This window comes from Notechis scutatus, chromosome 4 (assembly GCF_049901735.1).
Source record: "Notechis scutatus isolate UNSWTSFEM ecotype Mainland chromosome 4, rNotScu1.2, whole genome shotgun sequence".
NCBI lineage: Eukaryota > Metazoa > Chordata > Lepidosauria > Squamata > Elapidae > Notechis > Notechis scutatus.
Genome location: NC_142012.1, coordinates 2,627,056 through 2,641,440, shown reverse-complemented (window position 1 = coordinate 2,641,440; position 14,385 = coordinate 2,627,056). Strand labels below are relative to the sequence as shown.

The window sequence follows — 14,385 nt, the reverse complement described above, 5'->3', positions numbered from 1 at the left end:
TCCCAGAATTAACACCACTTCACACGTCTCGCTTAGCAACGGAAAACTTGGCCTCAATTGGCGTCATAAGTCAAGGACCATCTGTGTAAGAGAGACACCTGGCTTCCAGGTTTGGCTTTTAGAAAGCGGGAGCAAATTGAAAGGTGAGGTTTTATAGGCAGTCCTCGACTTAACGACCACTGTTGGAACTGGAACTGACCTCACTAAGTTGTTAGTTTTGAAGAGAATGTAAGGCTGTGATTTTAAATACCCCTTTTAAGGGTCACATATCGGTTATTAGTATTTAAAAAAATGGTCCTAAGTCACTTTTTTTCCAGAGCTTTTGTAACTTTGGTCACTAAACAAACGGATGTAAGTCAAGAACTGCCTGTATCTGGTGCAAGCACAGGTAGTCCTCGACTTACGACCACAACTGAGCCCAAAATTCCTGCTGTTAAGTGAGACATTCTTGAAATGAATTTTGCCCCATTTTAACGACCTGCCTTGCCATATCCGTTAAGTGAATCGTGGCAGTGGATAAGATAATAACCTGGTTGTTAAGTGAATCCAGCTTCCCTGTGGAAGGTCACAAAAGGGGATCATGTGACCCCTGGCAACCGTCATAATTACAAGTCAGTTGCCGATTTTGACCGTGTGACTATGGGGATGCTACAACGGTTGTAACTTTGAAGAAAAGGTCATCGGTCACATTTTTCAGTGCCACCGTGACTTTGAACAGTCACTAAGCAAACTGTTGTAAGTCGAGGACTACCTGTGCACAACTCACAACATTTGCATGCTTCCTCCCCACGTATTTCATCACTCTCTCAGATGCCATGGGGTTTATAGGACTAGTGTTTTCTGCTTCCTTCCTTTTCTACTTCCTGAGTTGTGCAAACACTGGAAATCGTTGAGCAAACCATGATTCAGTGAATCGTGGGTCAAAGAAAGGCCCTGGGAAAAGGGAGCTTGTCTCACTAGCAGGAAACTCTTAGTAACTTAGATGTGGCCATGAGGGCTGGGCATAATGGAAGCATCTGGCAAGCACCAGCTTAGAGAAGGATGGATGAGAATCGATGGTTTGATCCTAAATATATACCAGATTTTATATCTCGGCTAATCTTGAAAACAGTTAAGCAGAATCAGACTTCCTGGATGCTGGGAAGACCACCAAGACGGTACATTAAAGTGGAAATTAAGGAAGGAAGTCGTGCCAAATCACTTGTATACTGCTGCCAAAGAAATTATTCCCTACGTGAAGAGGTCCCATGATGTCCCAGGAAACAAGCTTCAGTAATTTTTCTTTTTTTCTTTCCAACCAAGGTCACGTTGATTTATTCATCTTTGGTATCTTAGCTTTAAAAAATTGCAAAATTGTCTCAAAAAACCAAATTCCCCCCTTCTTTGGTTCTTCAGGCTGGAGAGAGAAAGAACGTTTAGAGCTGGATCCGTTGCAACCCAAACTCATTTTGAGTGGATCTATTTATTTATTTAAATCTTGTGGATGGATGGATGGATGGATGGATGGATGGATGGATAGATAGATAGATAGATAGATAGATAGATAAAGATAGATAGATAGATAGATAGATAGATAGATAGATAGATAGATAGATAGATAGATAGATGATAGATAGATAGATAGATAGATAGATAGATGATAGATAAACACAGAAGATTAGATAGATAGATAGATAGATAGATAGATAGATAGATAGATAGATAGATAGATAGATAGATAAACATAGAAGATTAGATAGATAGATAGATAGATAGATAGATAGATAGATAGATAGATAGATAGATAGATGATAGATGATAACACAGAAGATTAGATAGATAGATAGATAGATAGATAGATAGATAGATAGATAGATAGATAGATGATAGATAGATAGATGATATATATATAGATGAAAGATAGATAGATAGACAGACAGACAGACAGACAGACAGACATGAGAGGAGAGAGATGTATGTGTATATATATATATATATCTGTCTCTCTACATACATACACACCCTGTTCCCCCAAAATATGACCTATCCTGAAAGTAATTCCTAGCTTGATTTTTACACACGTGCCCAATATAAGCCCTAATTAAGATCCCTCCCACTCCAGAGTGGACAGGGGATAAATTAAGCTAGGGTGGAGCTGCTCTATTACTAACCTTTGGACGGTTGCAGCCAGGCCTCGCCCACCCCAACACCTGCCTTGCCAGGCCATTTCTTCTGCAGCCATCAAGGCTTTCCTGAAGGCCTCTGTATCCTCTGCAGAGGCCTTCAGGAAAGCCTTGCCGGCCGCAGAAGAAGAAGTTCCTGGAGGCCTCTTGACAGCGAAAAGGAGGCTGGGGGCGATGCGCGCAAGTGCGGTTAGTGGATGAGACATCCCCCGAAAATAAGACCTGGTGCCTTTTTTGGTGGCAAAAAAAAATATAAGACAGGGTCTTATTTTCAGGAAAATGGGTACATACATACATACATCACTGTCCAGAGGAAACGAGAGTTCACAAGGTTCATTTAGGGCTCGCTGGTGGTCGTAAGATGAGGTCTACCGTATTTGGAAACCGGTGGCCATTTTCCTGCATGCTTCAAGGCCGGAGACCGCGCCCAGCCCCTCCGCGTCCACTCAGCTGGCTGCCACCGTCCTGGGACAGTTGTCCCCATCCATCATCCTCGCATTGCTTTGTCAGGAGGGTTTGGCAGGGCTGGTATTAATTCCCACTGCCGCCGGATTGCCCAGCCCTGTTTGGCTCTTCGTGGGCCAGTGCAGCCAGTGGGGCCGTGAGTGGAACTGCGTCTCGGCCGCTCCCAGCTCTGCGGTGAGGCGGCTGAGCCGGTATCTCCAAACCTCACCCATGTCCATCTCCATGCAAATGACCAACTTGCTGTAAGTCGAATTTGGGTTCCTTATCTCATTTTTGTCGTTTCCCTCTGGAAAGTCAATAAAACAAACTGGTGGGATGGTAAAATAAATCAAACTGGCCTCTACTGGTGCTGGGATGAGGGAGGGAGGGAAAGTATGCACCACACCGTTCCTTAACTGGGGAAAAAATATGCGCGCCCTGCAAAAGTTTCTTCGCTGTTTTATGAATTTTGCTGGCAAATAAGCAGTTTTGAAAAGCGAAAAAGCTCCTTTCAGTTGATACTGTACAGGTAGTCCTCGACTTAACGACCTCTAGGGACCCTCCATTTCTGTGGTCAAAGTGAGACCTCCGTGGAGTGAGTTTTGCCCCATTTTATGACCTTCCTTGCCCCGTTGTTAAGCGTATAATCCCTGCAGTTGTTCAGTTTAGCCCAGTTGTTAAGCGAATCTGGCTTCCTCGTTGCTTTGTCCGAAGAAGGTCACAAAAGGGGATCCCGTGACACAGCAGATGGTCATAAGTACGAACCAGTCGCCGAGCACCTGAAATTTTGATCATGTGACCACGGGGAATGCTGCCACTGTCATAAGCGTGTGAAAAATTGTCATTTTTCCCCCCAGTTCCGTTGCAACTTCAAATGGTCACTAAATGAAGCGTGGTAAATCGAGAACCGTTGGTTAAATTATTTTCGTATCCTAAACATTTTGGAGACGAGTCAACAATCTGCAACTTCTTTGAAAGGGTTGGTGTGTTGAAGAATTTGCGTACTTCTGATGTAGCATAACTTTGTGCAGTGAGGACTGAATTGTGTATGTGGGGGGCCTGGTTGCTTGGCTGATTCTGCAATTGTCGTGTCACCCTTTTCAATGGATTCGTGACCTACTGGATTCGTGTGTGTGTGTGTGTGTGTGTGTGTGTGTGTTGTTTGTTTGTGTTTGACAGCGTGCAATCTATTGTGTTGAAGCCGAGACAGCTGGATGAGTGACTGGTTTTGTGAATTCAGCTTAGCTCCTGAATTGGGTGGAATGGACTAGAAATTTGCCAGGCTGTCTGTCGTTTGTCTTTCTGTGATGCCTTGGACTTGGGTACGGAGGAACGATTTGTTATTTGATGGCTTGTCCATGTGCAGGACATGTAAAACGTTGCTTTCTAACTTTTGCGCAAAGTGCAAAACCTCCCTAAGCAAAAAAGAAATCCAGATGCAATCCTTCGGCTGTTCTTTCCAGCACCACGACTCTCCTTTGGGGCGTTCACTTATTTATAAACATCATTTTTTAATATCATTTTCCCCATTAAAGGAACTGCAAACTCCTTTAAAGGTTGTGTGTTTTCCATAGATTTGCCCTTCTTCTCATTTTTATTTGATTTTTTTTAATCGCAATTTTTGTGCATTAACTCCTCCGGATAATGTTTTTTATAAGATGTATGAAGCAAACCGAGTAATAATACAATTCATCTGATTACAGTATTTTGCTAAAACCCACCTTTTCTCCATAGATAGGTAGGTTGGTAGGTAGGTAGGTAGGTAGATGGTACCACACCCTTTGTGGTAGCTTATAATTTTCATTATTTAGCTAAATCCAAAGGTTGGCAAACTCTGGATGGAAGCGTAAGAAAAGAGAATGTAGGGGGGGGAAAAAAAAAACACGGGGGGGGTTTAACCTTCATAAAGTTCCAGCCCTTTGTTGTAGCTAAATTTCATTATTACACCAAAGGTTGAAAAACTCATGAATAGAGAGGAGAATGTTTTAATTATACAGATACTGATCTGAAACACCATCCTTCTCTCTCATCCAAGCCACAGTCATAGACATATATGCACCCATGTCCACTATCCATTCCAAAGGCCCATCAGAATAAAATCCATTCCCCCTTCCCTTTTGCTTAAAAAAAATGCCACACCCACTTCGAATCACCCTACTGTAATCTTCTATAAGCCTCCATTGATGGATAGTTGAGGGTCTTTCAATGATTTATTTTTGCACCATTTTTTAAAAGTATAGAACCACAGGATTTGGAGGGACCTTGGAGGCCTTGACTTACCTTCTTTACTTTTCTCTTCACTTTTTCCAAAGTCTCACATCTTTTTTATAACGTGGTGACCAAAACTGGAATCTGTACTCCAAGTGTGGACTTACTAAGGCTTTGTAAAGTGGTACTAATGCTTCATGTGAAGTGAAATCTGAAGGTTTGAGATCTGTGCTGGCTTTCAGGTCGTTTCAAAGGTTTCCATAACTCCTTGATGGAGGGTTTCTTGGGTACTTTAGAAGAGGGGTTGCCAACCTTTTGGACCTCAGGGACCACCAAACTCATAATTTTAGATCCCAGGGACCACTAAATGGTTCTGTGGGCATGGTCTAATTTGTGGGTGTGGCTTGGTGGTCATGTGACTGGCTGGGCATGGCTTGTTTGTAAATATTATAAATATTTATGTAAATATTGAATTTTTTTATAAAAAAGAGCAACTTTTACCCCAAATCAGGCAAAGCAGGCAGGCAGATTGAGTTGCTCGCAGAATCACAGAATCATTCAGAGATCTTATCTATCTGCCATCGGCTAGCTCAGTCTGTCACATAAAATTTGCTTGCAAGCAAACTCATCAAATTTGCTAGCACGCAAACTCACAAAATTAACTCACAACACACCATGTATGTAAATATTGCATTTTTTATTTAAAAAAAGAGCAACTTTTACCCAAAATCAGGCAAAGCAGGCAGGCAGATTGAGTTGCTCACAGAACCATTCAATGATCTGTCTATCTGCCATCGGCTAGCTCAGTCTGTCACATAAAATTTGTTTGCCGTGAGTCTGCACTGAATAATAGAACCTTCAGTCCTAAGGGAGGTTCGGCTGTGCTTAAAAGCAGAGCCCAAGATCTAAAGACTAGCTAGAAAGCAAGAAATCCAACCATTTTCTGCTTCCTGGCTAAACTAAATCTCCTGGCACAGCAGAACAGATGATGGTCGGAAAAAGGGAAAATAGCAATTTAGCAGGCAAGTGTGCCGGGTAAGGAGTGAGTGGGCGGGGAGGGTTCCTGCGGGCCATGTGGGCGGCACAGCCTGGATTAATGGCTTTGTGGGGGGTGCTCTGCGGGTGAGGTTTGTCTGCGGCCCACCAAAATTTTCTCACGGCCCACCAGTGGTTGGCGGCCACTGCTTTAGAAGGATAAAATTGCAGCTCAAAAATGGATTTGTGTCCCCTTTTTTTGCAAATGCAAATGGTAGCCAAGGCGTGAAGGAAGATCAGGTGTTCTCCACGTTTGTTCCTGATGGGTTGTGCCTTCGTTGCTAACTTTCTGGGTGGTTCTGAAATTCCTTCTGGTTTTTTTTTTCGCTGGGCAAAATATGGCTTACCAAGGAGGTATAAATAGGAAGCATCAAGTATCCAAGAGCAGATCTTAGATCTTGCTTCACTTCCATGAGTTGGCCGTCTTCGGATGTCCTCAAATTTCCTTGGACAACGGGGTCTTCACCCAAGGCAGAAGGGTAAAATTTGCAGGGGGGAGCCCATGCGTCCATGCGCCTGGCACCTTTCCAAAGCGTTGCGATGACATCCTATCAACTTCTCGGGCTGCCTTGCAAGATGGCTGCAGCCGATCCAGGAGACCTTGATTTTTGATCAGTTTCTGGAGAATTGGCTAGTTGGTGTCTTTATTTATAAATTTAAAGGTAAGTAGATAGGTAGATAGATGGATAGATTTGGGGAAATTGGCCAGTTGGTGTCTTCCTTCCTTCCTTCCTTCCTTCCTCATTCCCTCCCTCCTTCCTTCCCTTCCTCCCTATCTCCTCACTTCCCTCCCTCTTTCTTTCTTTCTTTCTTTCTTTCTTTCTTTCTTTCTTTCTTTCTTTCTTTCTTTCTTTCTTTCTTTCTTTTTTCCTCCCTCGCTCCCTTCTTCTTTCCCTCCTTCCTTCCTTTCGTCCTTCCCTTCCTCCCTATCTCCTCACTTCCTTCCTCCCTCCCTCCTCCCTCTTTCTTTCTTTCTTTCCTCTCGCTGCCTCCTTCTTTCCCTCCTTCCTTCCTTTTGTCCTTCCCTTCCTCCCTATCTCCTCACTTTCCGCCCTCCTTCTTCCCTCCCTCCCTCCTTCCATCCTTCTTTTTCTTCCTGACCTCCCTCCTGTCCTTCCCTTACTCCCTCTCTCCTCCCTCTCTTCTTCCTTCCTCCCTCTCTCCTCCCTCCCTCCCTTCTTTCCTTCCTTCCTTCCTTCATTTAAAAAAAGAAATACACATTTGGGAGAATTGGCCAGTTAATATCCTTTGGCACAAGGCTTCCATCACCACTAAGAATTCAGGGAGCCGCAGTCCAGCCTGTTTGCAAGGCCCCCACCCCGACCCCTGCCCATCCAGAAGGCTGGGGCACCACAGAGGGATACTTAGTCTAAGGTTACAACCTGACTCGGTTTCCCTCTGCCACCCCGACCTTTCGAGAGGAATCTCTCTTGCCCTTCAATGGCTCCCGTGGGGGAGGGGGCGATATCATTCCATTTGGAGGCATGCGAGGTTCCAGTTACACGAAACACAGCAAAAAGCTGCAAAAATAGCTCCCGCAGGGACTCCGGGTGTCAATTCAACCAGGAGCCAAAACTCGAGTCAAATATTACTCCGTCGGTTTAATTTTAACAAGCCAGGTTTGAGTTTCTTCGCCTCCTAGCTCAGAGGGGGAAGAGAAACCCATTTTACTTGCAGGCAAAGGGGGAAATCTCTTCTGTTATCAATTTGATACTGATTTGTGGACCTGCAGCCAGCAAATTAAAGAGATCCGTTTGCTCCACACCCCTCAAACCGCCAATCAGAGCTATGGAAAATACACAGAAATGCACCTTGGCACATCAGTTAGATGTAAATGCCTCCCTTCTAATTCCTTCAACACCGTGATGAATGACTCCTCCACTGGTTGCATTACACATGAAGTATCATATACAGGGGGATTTCCAGGTGCTGTTAACTAGGATTTTATGGCCAGGTTGTTTTTTTGTTTTCCAAGTCCAGAACACTTTGCATTAAAAAGAGAAAACACGTTCTTTAAAATCCATATAAGTATAAAAACATAGTGCTGTTAACTATGATTTTATGGCAAGGTTGTTTTTTGTTTTCCAAGCCCAGAACACTTTGCATTAAAAAGAGAAAACACGTTCTTTAAAATCCATATAAGAACCTAAATGAAATAACTGCATGGACCCGGTTTCTCCGAAAATACGACCTACCCTGAAAGTAAATCCTAGCTTGATTTTTACACGCGCACCCAATATAAGCCTTACTCCCCCAAAATAAGCCCTAATTAAGATCCCACCCACTCCAGAGTGGACGGGTGAAAATTAATCTGGGGGTGATGACGTCGCCTAGTTTGGTAATGAAACGTCTGGAAGGAAACCCCTGACCTCCGAGAGCACCCTGGAGCCCAGAGTTGGAGTTTCTGCAGAACTATCTGCGGCAGAAATAGCTGGAAATGTGATTTCTCGAGAATTGAGATCCAGGAACTTGTCACTTGGGAGTCTGCGAGTTTTGCATTCTGAAAAAACAACAACAGATTTTTGCAAGTGGAATCAATCCCTGTTTCTTTGATAAGGAGAGGCAGGATTGGGGGGGGGGGATTTGTGGTGGGGGGTGTGTGGAAATAAGGAAGAGGATGTACACAATTGTGTGGACTGCTAATCAAAAGAAGGTGAATTGAGGGTTCAACTAATGGTGGTGGTGGGGAATGGGATGGTAATAGGCTGCCTGGGCAATTCCCCGTATAAGTATCAATTGCCATTTATTATAAATCGGGTGAGCAGAGGAGTGGCTTGTCGGGCAGTGGAGAAGAGAAAGCAAAACACGGCTGGGGAAAATGCCCTTTGCATCACCTGTCAGAAAAACAAAGAAATGGAAAGTGAAACAAGGTGTAAGGGAGAGGTTTGGAGGAAAAAAAGGGCTGAGGAGGCTGGGGTTGGAGAGGGAGGGAGGGAGGGAAAGAGACCCACCCTTCTGGAGAGAGGGAAGGAGATAGTTGAGAGAGGGAGGGAGGAGGCAGAGAAAAAGGAGAGAAAGGAAAGAAAAGAGAGAAAGGGAAAGGAAGGAAGGCCGAATGTGAAAAAAGGAGAGGGAGAGAAGGATAGAGAAGGAAGAAAGATAGAATCAAGGTCCTGTGAAGCGTTAGTACTGCCTTGTAAGGCCTTAGTAAGGCCACACTTGGAATATGGCACCCAGCTTTGGTTGCCATGAGATAAAAAAAAAAGATGTTGAGACTCTAGTCTAGAAAGAGGGTAGAGAAGAGCCACCTGGACGATGTCGTGGCTGGAGGCTAAAACATACGATGAGCAGTTGCAGGAATTGGGTAGGTCTAGTCCTTGGAGGTCATCTAGTCCAGGGTTCAACCTTGGATCACTCCCAACTCAGCCAGCTTTGCTGGCTGAGGAATTCTGGGAGTTGAAGTCCACAAGTCTGAAAGTTGCCACGGTTGGAGACCCCTGGACTAGATGACCTCCAAGGACCCTCGCCACTCTGTTATTCTGTTACTTATAGCATTTTCCCCCTTTCCAAAACGATGGAGAAGGGAGGGGAGGGAAAGAGGGAGGGAACACTGTCCAACCAGATCTTCTGCCGCCTCCTCGTCCTGCTGGTGACCTCTTGGCTAATCTGTCACTTGGAGACCTCCCTCCTCCTCCTCCTCGGTGACATTGGTCATTTGGACTGAAGGAGGTTCAAAGATCAAAGCTCAGCTCCATCTCGGTTTGAGGACGCAGAGACGCTGTGGCCCATGGAGGGGGGGTTTCTTTTATCAAGGGCCACCACCTTCTGCGGTGCAGCGGCCAAAAAGGACTTCCAGGATGCATCAACAGAGTAAGTGTTTCTCAGCCGTGGCAACTTTAAGATATGTAGGCTTCAGTTCCCAGAATTCCCTATTCCCTATTCAGATCCCAGAATCCCCCATTCAGCTCCCAGATTTCCCCATTCAGTTCCCAGAATCCCCATTCATTTCCCAGATTTCCCCATTCAGTTCCCAGAACCCCCATTCAGCTCCCAGAATCCCCCATTCAGCTCCCAGAATTCCTCATTCAGCTCCCAGATTCCCCGTTCAGCTCCCAGAATTCCTCGTTCAGCTCCCAGAATCCCCATTCAGCTCCCAGATTTCCTCATTCAGCTCCCAGAATTCCCCCATTCAGCTCCCAGAATCCCCTGTTCAGCTCCCAGAATTCCCCATTCAGCTCCCAGAATCCCCCATTCAGCTCCCAGAATTCCTCATTCAGCTCCCAGAATTCAGCTCCCAGAATCCCCATTCAGCTCCCAGATTTCCTCATTCAGCTCCCAGAATCCCCGTTCAGCTCCCAGAATCCCCGTCAGCTCCCAGAATCCCTGTTCAGCTCCCAGAATCCCCCATTCAGCTCCCAGAATTCCTCATTCAGCTCCCAGATTCCCCGTCAGCTCCCAGAATCCCCGTTCAGCTCCCAGAATCCCCCGTTCAGCTCCCAGATTCCCCATTCAGCTCCCACAATCCCCCCATTCAGCTCCCAGATTTCCGCAGCCAGCAGAATTCTGGGCTCTGAAGTCCACATATCTTAAAGTCGCCACGGTTGAGAAACGGGGACCGCATCAAAATCTCAGGAAGTGATAGCGCCGCTTTGTTGAAGACCCCCCATGGAAAACAGGAAGCCCTCACAACCACAATTGAGCTCCACAATTCTGTCACTCAGCAAAACAGTTAAATGAAATGTTGCTCCTTCCTTGCCACATCTATTAAGCGAATCCTGCAATTGTAAAGTTAGGAACACGGTTGTTAAGTGAATCAGAAGCATGTAAAAGGGGATTGGGTGACCCTGGGGATCCTGCCACCGTCATAAATATGAGGCAGTTGCCAAGAGCTTGAATTTTATTCACAGGCTGCAACGGTTATACAAAGTGTGAGGAAGCCGTCGTAAAGTTACTCCTTTCAGTGCCGTTGTAACCTGTCGCTAAATTGAACAGTTGTAAGTTGAGGGTTTCTTGTACTGAGTCCAGTTGTGGTCTCCATGGTACAAAAAAAAAAAAAGTCTAAGACCTTAGAACAAAGGTCTTCAAACTTGGCCCCATTTAAGACTTGTGGACTACAACTCCCAGAATCCCTGAGCTAACATGACCGGAGGAGGAATTCTGGGAGTTGAAGTCCTCAAGTCTTAAAGCTGCCAAGTTGTATAAACCAAAAGTGTTCAACCTCGGCGATTTTTAGGACCTCTGGCCTTCAACTCCCAGCAGGGCTCGCTGGGGAATTCTGGGAGTTGAAGTCCACAAGTCTTAAAATGGCCAAGGTTGGAGACCTCTGTCTTAGAAGAATTAACCAGTGGAACGACCTGCCTCCAGAAGTTGTGCTTGCTCCATCGCTGGAGGTTTTCAAGAGAAAAAAAAAATTACTTGTCTGAAATGGCATAGGGGTTGGACTAGAAGACCTCCAAGGGTCCCTTCCAGCTCTATAAACTGATAATTCCACCCCCACAGATTGTTCTAGCAGGCTTTCTCCCCCAAAAAAAAAAAAGCATGTGAAAAGAGCACATGATGTTGAAATGCAGCGTAGATATTTTGGCAGAGAAAGGATCCCAGGAATAGACTAACATACACGTAACAGAGTTGACTAACATACACATAACAGAGTTGGAAGGAGCTCTAGAGGTCTTCCAGTCCAACCCCCTGCTCAAGTGCCATCAAGCCGAATCTTTGACTCTTCACTGGATATCCTTTTTGTGCAAAAACACCCGTTGTGACAATACGCACAAAGCATCGTAGGGTTTTTTCTTGTCCTGGTTATTTCCTGCATGCAAGCCGTCTTCGGAAATGACTCATTGGGCTGCACAATGTTTGCAAACACTCCGGTGACAATGGTGCGTGGTGTACGAGTGGAGGGGTGTGTGTCAGTGTGTATTCAGAGCTGGTTTTGTGGCCCACAAATGTCAACGGTTGTTTGTTTTGATCCTGGCTGGTTGGGTATGCGTCCACTCGGATTTGTGTTCAGGCTGTTGCCGGAGGCAATACACACATGCAAACAACCAAACACAAAACACACAGAATCACCAACAACACACACACACCCTCCCGTGTTTTCACAACGATGCAACAAAGCAAGCTGAGGCTGAAAAAGGACGCTTGGCAACTAGGTGCAGGATTGAAGTTAGGAAGGAGAGATTTACTCCTAGGTGTAACGTAGGTGAAGGAGAAAAGAGGAGGCTGATAGCCCTTTCTCCAGTCGACAACCTTTGATTATTTTAAATATATTTTAATAAAAATGTGTTTAATTTTATTCGAAGAGATTGGACAGCCATTTGTCTGGAATGGGTATAGGGTCTCCTTGCTCGGAGCAGGGGGCTGGGCTAGATGACCTCCAAGATCCCTTCCCACTTTGCTTATTGCACGTTCTATGGAAGACAGAACGGAGTTTGGGGTTTGCTGATCTGCGTATCGTGGAGATTCTTAGCCAATCCGCGATTGACTGTTACTAATTCCATATACAGTGTATAAAAGTGAAATGCCCCTCAAAGCGTCATCACAAAAATCTCCATAACCGTCAAGCTTACAAACTTGAAATTTGGCCCGTATGTTCCTCTTGGCTTCTAGGGGCTCACAAAGAAAGGATTTTTCCAAATGACCCTCAGAGCATTTAGAGCATTTCCTATATTATTATTATTACAGTATTATTAACACGCTCTGATGCTAAGGAGTTCTACTCCCTCTCCCCACCTGAAAAAAAAGAAATCCCTTCCAAAGGCAAAACACAAACAGAGGAGAAGAGTTTCAGTTTCAGAGCAGCACCAAGCAGCTTTAGTACAAAACAGTTAAGCTAAGCCACGCCCAGGCTCCTGGCTGTCTCCTTCTTGCTCACCCAGCAAATACTCTTTCAGTTTCCAAACAGCCCTCCACTCTCTCACGCACTGACAGGACGCTAGCCGGAGGAATAGGCAGAGGCAGATTTTCCTTCCCCCAAAAACTAAGCCCGACCACATAGTTTCGTAGCGAAGCGCGGGTCCCGAGCGCGTACGATATCAACTTGTTTCCCTAAATGAAAAGAAACCGCATAAGCTCCGGCGTTCGAGGCCTTAGCGGGGTTGCCTGCGTGCCGTTTCGGCTTTGCCCGCTGGCTGAAGCGGCCTGGGCATCAACCGAGCCGGGATCGGAGTCGAATCTTTCAGCCGCTGCTTTGCCTCTGCCCCCTTCCTTCCCGGCCAGGGACCGGTGGCCAAGGTAAAAAATAGCAGAGCTGGAAATCGCAACCGCCGGAGCTGAACTTTCCCCTTCTTTAAATAACACCCACCAGCATTCCTGAGCCCTTGGGTCACTCCGCTTTGGAAACAGGATGCCGCCACCCTTACACCCTTGGCAGCTCCTCTCCTCTCCTCTCTCCCCTTCCCCTTCTCTCCTCTTCTCCTCTCCTCCCCACTCCTTCCTTTCTCTCCACCCTGCTCTTCTCTTTCCCCTCTGCTCCCCTTCCTTTCTTCCCCTCCTTTCTTCCTCTTTTCTTCTCCTTCCTTTCTCTCCACCCTGCTCTTCTCTTTCCCTCTGCTCCCCCTCTCCTTTCTTCCCCTCCTTTCTTCCTCTTTTTCTTCTTCCCTTCTCCTCCCCTCCCGTCTTGACTCTCTTGTCTTGTCTTCCCTCCTCTCCTTTCCTTTCTCCCCTCCTCTCTCCCCCTCTTCCCTTCCTCCTCCTCTTCCCCTCCCCTCATGCTTCCCCCCTGCCCCTTCATCTCTCCTTCCCTCTCCTCCTTCCCTCTCCCCTTTCCTTTCTCCCCTCTTCTCCTCCCCTTCTCTTCCCTTCCTTTCCTCCTCCCCTCCCCTTCTCTTCCCCCTCTGCCCCTTGTTCATCCCCTCTCCTCCCCTTCTCGTCCCTTCCCTCTCCTCCTTCCCTCTCCCCTTTCCTTTCTCCCCTCTTCTCCTCCCCTTCCCTTCCTTTCTTCCTCCCATCCCCTCCTCTTCCCCCTCTGCCCCTTGTTCATCCCTTCTCCTCCCCTTCTCGTCCCTTCCCTCTCCTCCTTCCCCTCTCCCTTTCCTTTCTCCCCTCTTCTCCTCCCCTTCCCTTCCTTTCTTCCTCCCCTCCCCTTCTCTTCCCCTCTGCCCCTTGTTCATCCCCTCTCCTCCCCTTCTCGTTCCTTCTGTCTCCTCCTTCCCTTTTTCCCTTCTGCCCCTTCTCTTGTTCTTCCCCTTCTCTTCCCTTCCTTCCTCCGCTCCTCTCCCCTTCTCTTCCCCTTCCGCCCCTTCTCTTTTCTTCTCCTCTCCTCCTCCCCTGATCTTCCCCTTTCCCTCCTTCCTTCCTCTCTTCCTCTTTTTCCCCTCTTCCCTCCCCCTCTCCCTCCCTCACTCTCTCTCTCTCCTTCCTTTCCCTCCCCTCCATTAACTTGATTCACTTTTCATCTGCCTTAAAGGCTTCATCAAATTGGCCCGTTGGGAAAAACGCTACCAAACCCCACCGTCAGTTCTCTTTCTCCATTTGCTGGAGTTCCCATTCTGCAACCTCCCCACACAAGAGAAACTTTTGAAAAACTTCCCAAATCGCCCCCAATTTTGAATAGGCATTATATGTATATTATATATGTATATTATATATGGCCTGG

At 46.3% G+C, this 14,385-nt stretch overlaps 1 protein-coding gene across 4 annotated transcripts in view; it reads left to right on the top strand.

Moving 5' to 3' along the window:
• Window positions 1-14,385, top strand: part of RNF24 (ring finger protein 24) — a 60,363-nt gene that overhangs the window by 17,970 nt on the left and 28,008 nt on the right. The window contains exon 1 of one of the 4 annotated variants that reach the window (XM_087962689.1): window positions 2,715-2,869. The exons of 2 other annotated variants lie outside the window; for them this stretch is intronic. In XM_087962689.1, coding sequence (XP_087818815.1) covers window positions 2,838-2,869 — 32 coding nt within the window. In that variant the 5' untranslated portion in view covers window positions 2,715-2,837. Of the gene's footprint in view, window positions 1-2,714; window positions 2,870-14,385 lie in introns of those variants that run through there. One more of the 4 variants, XM_087962688.1, reaches the window with a different exon arrangement.